The 9,880-nt window shown below is 28.8% G+C and overlaps 1 protein-coding gene across 1 annotated transcript in view; it reads left to right on the forward strand.

The window, feature by feature from the left end:
* Positions 1-1,202: 1,202 nt before the first annotated feature.
* LOC108546183 (putative inorganic phosphate cotransporter) overlaps positions 1,203-9,880 on the forward strand; it is a 57,411-nt gene continuing 48,733 nt past the window's right edge. The window contains exon 1 of the mRNA XM_017898133.1: positions 1,203-1,344. Coding sequence (XP_017753622.1) covers positions 1,269-1,344 — 76 coding nt within the window. The 5' untranslated portion in view covers positions 1,203-1,268. The remainder of the gene's footprint in view (positions 1,345-9,880) is intronic.

The raw sequence follows: 9,880 nt of genomic DNA on the forward strand, positions 1-9,880 counted from the left end.
CTTTTGCAAAGCATCAAATTTAACATATAATCGATCGAATTCAAAATCAAAATTAATTCGTGCATTTATCCAAATGATTTCTAATATCTGACAACGGAGCACGTACGACTTAGGCCACTTTCATAATCACCGGCACGTATCTGCCAAAAATAAAAGAACATTTTAACAGAATAACACAATTTTGATTTATTATAATAAAATTTCATCTCGATTCGCAATTAATTTTCGTTTATAAATAAACACATTGTTCGTTTAGCTTATCGTTTAGAAACGGTTACATCGATGGTTCACTGCACTTTCATGAAGAACAATCTTTCATAAGATACAGATAGTAATAATAGAAATACAGATAAAACATTAACGAGCTAACAATGAAGGAAATTCTGTTCTCTATAACGCGACGAACAGTCGAGAGAATTGCATCGAAAAATTAGTCGAAATACACGTCGTGTCGTATAGTGACGATAATCGAAATTCAATTATAACTGAAATATCGTTATTTTCACGCATACAATGAAAAATCTAGAATAAAGATGACCGTAAGTAGTAATCACGCACGAAAATAACAGCATTATTAGGGAACGTAACATTCACGAAGCATAGTATTACTCGTATCTCTGTATATAAATTATCAAACACAGGTGTTAGCTCTGGTATCGCGAGATTTTGGCCTGTCAGTGACGATTTATCGATCCGGGATGTGAAATCGTACTGGTTTCTATCCAAGGTTCAACGATGCAATTGCCAATCGTCTTAATCTCTAAATAGCATTTTTCTTTTCAACAACTAACGATACGTCCCCTCTGTTATCCCTTCGTAATCCTTCAAAAAACACATTTAAAAGCCGAGCAACGCGATTATCAATTTTTAATTCCTCATTTTCATTCTACGACGTAGGCATATATACGTATACACGCTCAGACACACACACATGCACGTATACATAGCCATATGTACATATTTAGACACATATGTAAGAATAATATATATGTAGTAATAATTCGAAGTATCGTGGTTTGTATTTTATAATAATATACTGGTGTGTTTTTCAATTAGATAAGGGAGAAAAGTGATAATGTACTGTTGTGTGTACGCATGCAGAACGTGCAAGTTGAAAAATAAGAGTGGGAGAAACCCTTTTCGGTGATGGACTATAAAACCACGATCGACCGATTGATGGATCGTAGTGTCTTTTTTGCGATTTACTTCGGAACTCGACCCTACCTGACAAGTCCTGTGCATGCGCTAGCGTCCTCATCAACGCCGCCATGTCTCATGCAACAAAAAGGGTTTCCATCATCTCCATCTCGGATCGGATGCAGATATCTGCGCCTAAACCCAAAGGTACTTGTCCTTCTTACTTTATCACGTTTCATTTCGAATTTGCACGAATCTCTTCATTTTGCTCATTTCATTCGTTTCATTCGAATATCGTGACCAGCTCATCGATTACGATTACTTCGTTGATTAGGATTATTGAAAAAATGGGAATGTTCGTGTCGTGGATGATCTACGAGTGAATGTGAAAATGAATAACGAGATATTTCGATCGCAATTTGTTTCGGACGATAATTTTCGTGACGTGCAGACACGTTTTACACGTGCTCGTGACCGAATATCGCCTTACGCTTCTTGGCTCGATAACACCTGCTTGGAAAACTACGGAAGAAATGCATACATTCGATAATCGAAGCGACGATTCGAGTAGATAAAGCGAAAAAATCGAAATCTGATTTGGCTTCAGTGACATCGTTCGAAGATAAGTTTTATTTGTCACGACTTGTGCAAAGATTAGTGACGTTTGTCCTCATTTGAAATCGTGCCTCTCACGTGCTTAGCTTCTCCCACTCGTGCAATCATTTTTTCATATCTGATACGATATTCCCTAATATTTGTTTCATATCTCTGGCGAACTTGTCGATATTTCTCGCAGCGTTTTGCCGTCCCGATCGACGGTCATATATTTAAGAAATTCATTTACCGTGAATTAGCGTCGTAACGATTGTGAAAATATTTCTCTGCCTAAATTTTTGCTATCTCGTATATTTATTGTTAAACAAAGTCGGTAAAATCCGATAACGTGATTAGATCAGATATTTCGTTTGTCTGGTACATTAGATAATTCGGAAATGTTTTCGCTAACTTTACAAAGCAATAGTTACAATGACCGAATATAAACGTGAATTTTTTAATACAAACTGCAATATACACGCGTGTATTCCTTTATTTCGACTTTCATTTAAATGATAATGATTTTGGAATATTGACTCTTGTTTATGAAATAATTGCTTCATCGATCCTAATTGGAGTAAATATAAATATCAAGTTTTATATTAGTTTTGATTCTATATTTTATATTTCATTTAAATAATGAAAATTTTTGAATTTTCGTATTTGATACGAAAATGTAGTTATAAATATAAATTTTCGGATGCAAATTGGAATAAATATGCAGACACATATTTAATATATTATTGTTATATTCTACATTTCAACTAAATAAAATAATTTTGGTTACTGCTATTGCTATTATATCCAAATATTCTAATATGCAGGATTTTCTTAATCTAAAATGGAATACATGTTAATATAAATTTTGGATACATTCGTGTTATATTTTATTTCAATTTTATATGATACGATAATTTTCAAATTAACTCTTGTTACAATGCAACAACAAAAGATAAATCACATTTCTATTACAAAGCGAAGTAAACGTAAATTAAATGACTTTATATATCTCTATCATATGATATATTAATATTTCTATTGCGTAATAATAATTTTACAATTTTGACACTTGATTATACGATGATAATTACAGCGACTAACTATACATATAATTACTTCTACATTTTATACTTCGTTTAGATAATAATTCTTGAGTTTTTGAATTTTTTACAATTTTTACACAAAATAAAATTAAAAAATAGTTATTATGTTATATAGATCATATATAAGTAGTATATATTTATACTATTGTACAGGTATAAATTTGTAATATATTTCTAACCTATATTCTATATTTCATTTAAAGGTACTCATTATTCACGAAGTCACCCTGCCGGTATTAAATTTTTAAATAAAATAAAATGAAATAAAAGAATAATTAATATCTTGTACACATTAAATATAAATAGTAAATATTTATAATATTATATAGATATAAACTTTTAATATATTTCTAACCTATATTCTGTATTACATTTAAAGGTATTCATTATTCATGAAATCTGCTTGTCAGTATTAAATTTTTAAATAAAATCAAATAAAGTAAAATAAAAAGATAGTTAATATATTATACGTACTATATATAAATGGTATATATTTATAACATTATACAGGGACAAATTTTTAATATGTTTCTAACCTATATTATATACTTCATTCAAAGGTATTCATTATTCATGAAATCTGCTTGCCGGTATTAAATGTTCATTAAATTGCGAGGACGGTTAAGAAGAGTGTATTTTGTGCAGCGTGCGTGGCATAAATACGTGACGAATCGCTTTGAATTCCAAGCCATGACGCCAACAGCTCGTCAATGTCAGATTTCTCGCGATGTCCTAGAATTGTGGAATAAACTCTACTGTGCTAGTCCGCATTCCCTGCATTGCTTGATCCTAGTATGCAACAAGTATAAGTTGCAATAACTTACCTCGAGTAGATCGATAAACATTATCGAAAGTGTTCTAACGCAGATTCAAACCGTATCATTTAATTGCACGATAATGCACCATTCGAAAACTGCAGGCAAAGCTTGCGTATGAAACCTACGAAAATAAATAATCGTTTCTAAAGGTTATTCTCATTTATAACACGATACACGTGCATATGATCAACATGAACAATCTTGAACGCAATAAACGGATATGACGTAACATATAGAAAACAATTTTATCTCCGACAACCTAACCTATATCTTAGTCGTGTTTAATAATTTCGTCCATCAGCTTCAATAACAATGAAATCGATAAGAGATTATCAGAAAAGAGAGAGAACAATATTTAAAAAAAATTATAATTTTTAACGTAACTAAGAGATGAAATAATTTTCGAATTTATTTGGTTTATCTATTATTCGTTAATTTTAATTCACCTTTGTATTTTATAGCTTTATAGTTTTTCCAGTTTATACGCTTTATATATTATTTGACAATTTTAATTTTTGTTTTATAATATTTTCTATAAATAATCGTAAAATTTGTAGGAATTACGTGTTATTTAATTCCCTATATAATTCTTTATATAATTCTCTGTAATAGCTGCAAAGTTACTGTTCTTTATTTTCCCGCGCTAATTTTCAAATTATGGCGAGTAGTATAATCAATAATAATTTTAATTTATCTTTTATATCTTTTATAAATAACCGTCAAATTTATAGGAATTACGTATTACTCAATTCCCTATATAATATTCTCTATATAATTCTCTATAATAGCTGCAAAGTTATCTGTTTTTTAACCTATGTTCCTTAATTTCCCGCGCTAATTTTCAAATCATAATAAGGTAGTATAATCAATAAAAATTTCTTCTCTTGTGATGGAATAAAATTTCATTTAAAAAAGATTAAAAACTTTCGGATATATTTGAAAATATCGGAGAATATTTTCAAGTATCGTGTATAAATGTTGGAGAATATTAATTCAAAATATTCGAGTATTATATTTAGGTATACATTTGGAAATATTAAAAATGTTTAAACGAACGCTTGCATAAGGTAAAAATGTCAGTGAGACGATGCCGAGATATCTTTTAAAAAAACAAAAGAAAGAATTAAAACAATCATTTTGCGATATCAATATCTTATTTTTGAAGTGTAATCACACATGCGACAGAAGACGGCATGAAAAGCACGTGCAAACGAATATCCACACGCAATGGATATCTCGAAAACTTTCGAGATGTTTTCATGTGTATTTTCAAAATCTTTTACTCATGCATATTACTTCCTTTGCATCTTTCGCATTCTTTAATTTATGTCGTGTCATTTCCAACGATTTTATTATCGAAATATACAAAAAAATTAATTTCAACTCTGTAAAGGTACTTTGAGCCGTATGCACTTTTAAATCGAAGTTTACTTACGATTAATATTTACATATGACTGAGATATTACTGGAGAAAAAGAATTAATTAATAACCAATTGATAATATTTGTTTGCTTTAATACGTACATGAAAATCGAATAACATTTAAGTAAAGAAAGTTAAATAAATTGCTATCACAGGATTTCAATTTTACATACAGTCGGTCACGAAAATATTCGAGTGCATGCATCCTGAACATTTCACAAATTATTTACACATGTTAAATATTCAACAATTTAATTACACACATTGCACTGGAATTTAGAAAATAACGCTGAACCCAAGATAAGATACAAGTATCGAAAATGTGTCTAGAGAATTACGAAAAAATTCAATGGCAGGTATAGAATTTATGGAAATATTCACATTCGATGTGAATATATTTTTTATTGCAAAAATATTCGCAAACGTGGTTTATTTTGGTATTAGCTCACAATGGTACTCAAAATTAGTTGGATCATCGTAAGTACCATGTAAGTTACCATGTCGTTGTCCTCTTATGTTCTATTTTTAAATATTTTTCTTACCCTCGTAAATATATATGCTTACATTCAACGTTTCATAAATTTCGAAATTACGTCAGGTTTTTCAAAATTTTACATTTATATTCTCAACGCTCGTATCTTACTTCATCTCACTACACATTATTTTCGAAATTTCGAATGTAACGTATCTTATTCATTATGAATTTCAAACACATACGATGAAATACTTTCGTCAGTTGCTGTACATAAAATATTGATATTCTTGAATACTAAACAATAGCATTGACAGTTAGTGATACCTCAGGTTGACCTCTTTCCAACCCGAAGTTACGCAAGATTACGACTTTCCCAATTATGCTTGTATACAAGGATGTTTTATGCGATTGCATAACGAATGAAGGAACTATGTTGACACTAGAACTACCGATTGGTAATGTGTACTTAAACAGTGTACATGCAGATAATAATAATTAAGGTAGTATGACGAAGAAAAATAAGTATATATACTTCTATCTCGATAAAAGTTTTTAATTTTTAATTAATTTTGTTCAAAATACCTATTTTCAGTGAGATAAAATATCAAGCTTTGGTATTCTAGTGTTAACTATGAAATTTGTTTCGAGATATTTTCTTTTTATAATAGAATATATAAAGTTATTATAAATTCATGTTATATTACTCGAGTATTATAAATAATATTACTTCAAGATGTAATTATGTCTTTTATTTTTATTTTATATATGTTATTAATACTGGAATTACCGATTAATGTATTTGATATGGTTTATGTATATGTATAGTACATATAAAATGTATATAATGTATTATGATACCTATTAATGCATGATAAATGCATTTCTAAATATAGTATATGTATGCAGATAATTATTAATACGATGAAGTTAAATAGGTATATATAATTATGTCTTTATCCCAATGAAAATAAATCAATCTTGTTAAAAGCATATTTTCAATAATTGCAGAGACAAGATGTCGGAAATTAGTCATTTTCGCCGGTTGGTAGTTTTAGTGTAAGAATACGATAAGTCATTAAAATTATTTGAATATTTTATCCGATATAATATTAATATATTATATAATGTAATATTACGTTATTCTGCAAGTTATGTATGTACCTACATATTATGAACGTAAACGTTGAATTTTCTCTCTACTCTTTTTGCATCTTAATTTTCTTATTAATAATATTAGATCATAAAATTTAATGTCATCGAAATAACAAGAATTAATCTTAAACATTTCGATTGGGTCAATAATTCTATTGCCAATGACGTATCGAACGATTAATAAAGTTAATAAAGTTAATAAAATTAATAAAAATATTAAGAAATAAACCAATCTATAGAAATATTATAAAATTAATCAAAATATTATTAATTATTATTAAATTATTATTAAATATTATTAATTTTATAATATTTCTGTAGATTGGTTTATTTTTTAATATTTTTATTAATTTTATTAACTTTATTAATTTTTCAATCTTTTCAATCTTCTGATATTTGGAGTTTAATTTAACCTTTTAGTTAATTCATTAGAATGGATTTTTTATTTTACTTTTATCTTAGTTTGCGTCCTCTTCTATTTGTTTATTAATATACTTTATTTTCAAATTTTTGGGGAGAGTGTTCCTATTAACGCACCACGCGGAAGCTGTTGATTTTAATATTTTGTTCAAAATTTTTGGATAATAATGTTCTACGGATAACAGCAAATTTATTAATTCATTAATGTACATGTAAATATTAGATTACCATAAATTTTCATTATTAATTATAATATATTAATATATTAATACTAATACGATAATACGAAATACGATGTACTAATTTTAGGTGAAAAGTTTATTTTATTTTAACAATAAGTCTGACGAGTGTACGATGACTGTTATGTATGTATGCGTGTATGTGCATAAAATAGAAAACATGAAGAATGTCATAAATGATCTATCAAATGGATTTGTCGCTTTCTAGAAGTTTTTGTCACAGATACTGAAATGACGAGGTCGTAACTAACCTTGTTAAAATAAAAATGGAATTTGTTAAATACTCAAGAATTAGGAACCAATTTCAAATCCAACGAAATCTTTCGAAAAACATGGATTTTTCTTAATTATTTTGTGTTTTCTAGGAAAACAAACTCTCTTTTATATTAATGTTTCATTTCTAATATTTAACGTTAATGAATTTATCGATAAATATCGTAGGATTAATAGTCTTCAAATAATTGCACGTATTTATAAACTTTCAGAATAATATTATTTGAGAAAAATTGTGATGCTTTAATGGCAAAAGGAGGACTATATAGCCCCCTTTTAAAATTTAAAAAATTTATAATATACATTAACATAATTCTTAAGTAATAAATTTTTGTTTAGTAATTGTCATGGATTTCTTTTTTAAGGGATATTAATATTATTTTATTATAGTTATATTAAAAAGAAATTAACATAGTTAACACTTTTATGTTAATAATATTAATAAGATATACGTATTTCATTTGTTAAATGTTTGAGATACAACCATTCAAATATTTTAATGAACGACTATACACGCATATTTAATTATATTCGTCGTAATCCTTTAATTACTGTTGGAGATATCAAGGGGGTATCGCGTCGTTCCCTTGATCTTCCTGGTCGCATGGTTTCCGCCCGAAATAATTCGTCTTCGGGGTTGTAAGGCGCGAAGATATCCCGATGTGGATGGACGGTTCGACGCAACACGGTATCTCGTCGACTTAACGAGGAGATACGAAAATCGTCTCGTGGTAGAAGAGAACCGTCGTCTCTGACGTGTCGAAAGGAAGAAGTTTAGAAAAAACCGGTGTGTTCGATGTTTCGAGAGGAAGTGTCTTTGAGAGAACCCCTGTCTCTCGGCTCTCGTACGGAAGTGAGCTCCTCGATCTTCCTAAGATCGGCCTTAGGAAAAATCGGGAGCTCGCCAAATATGATTTGCTGTTTTTGACCAAGGGCGTTCCCTTGGTTCGCGAATCGGTGACCTTGAAGAAAGGGAAATTATCTTTAGTTATTTATTGTACTCTGATGTTCATTATGTGCTAAATGTACAGTTTTAACATGAATGCTACCAATTTGTAACTACCGATTTAAATGTAATACATATAAATATATAAAATTAATTTCTATTTCGATAAAAATCAATTTTAGAAATTTAAAAGTTAGCTTTAGAAATAGTAGCCACGTATTTTCCATAACTGCAAAAAGAAAAATCTGGAAACAGACATTTTGATTGGTTTGTACAGATCTAGTATTAATCCCTTGCAGTATGATTTCATTATGAAAGATTGTGTTCGCGATAAAATTATACAAAAATTTCAGAATTTCTTCGAATTTTGCCCACGGTTAAAACGTGTTAAATATAATTTTGGTCGCATGATAATTGTGGAACATACTCGTGATATTTCACACGAATCATTCACGATTACTATTATTATCGTAGTGCAAAGGGTTACTACAGTGGAGAAGAATTAGAATAAAAAAATTTTTAACGTAGCATAAGTATAGCATTTTTTTAGTACAAGCATAAGTAAATTTGAGATTTTTAACACCAAAGAAAAGCTGGATCATTATATGTATATAAATATCCTACAATAATATTTAAAATTGAACTTAAAAAGATTCATTTTTGTAACAGAATAAAGATTTTTATATATGTAGCATTATACAATATTATGATAGTTCAGAAATGGGAATTATATAATATATCTTTATCAACTCAGAACACCTCCGAGGTATCCTGACGTTAAATGCCACTAAACATTATTGGAACCATTTCGTTAGAACGTGTTTCATTAGAAACGTTTCTCACGTGATCTCACTTCAGATTTACCTTCAGCACGAATGAAACAAGATAAATGTTGAAATCGCTAAGAAGCTTATATTAATGCCAAGTAGATTGAAAGCTATAATTGAGTGAGATAGATATCAAGCTTGTGTTTTAATTTCACATATACTAATAAATAGCAGAATACACTTACTCTTGTTTCATGTTACTTCTCTAACCCATTCACGACTATGACGGTCATAGCAAATTATCACTGATCTTTAGGTCTTACAAGTGGTCGAAAATGAACTACACGTGATGGTGGGTAATAGTCAAATAAATAACATGTCATTTTCTGCGTTACTTAACGCTAATCATATCACAGCTTAAATAACCGTTTTTAAATTTTTATTAAAAGTTATTTGACTTTTTGATTTCTCTTTTATTACAATTTATTCAATATTCTATAATATTATAAATATACTTATAATTTATTATAATAT

The sequence above is a fragment of the Eufriesea mexicana genome, unplaced genomic scaffold (genome assembly GCF_001483705.2).
Source record: "Eufriesea mexicana isolate 0111107269 unplaced genomic scaffold, ASM148370v2 scaffold620, whole genome shotgun sequence".
Lineage (NCBI taxonomy): Eukaryota > Metazoa > Arthropoda > Insecta > Hymenoptera > Apidae > Eufriesea > Eufriesea mexicana.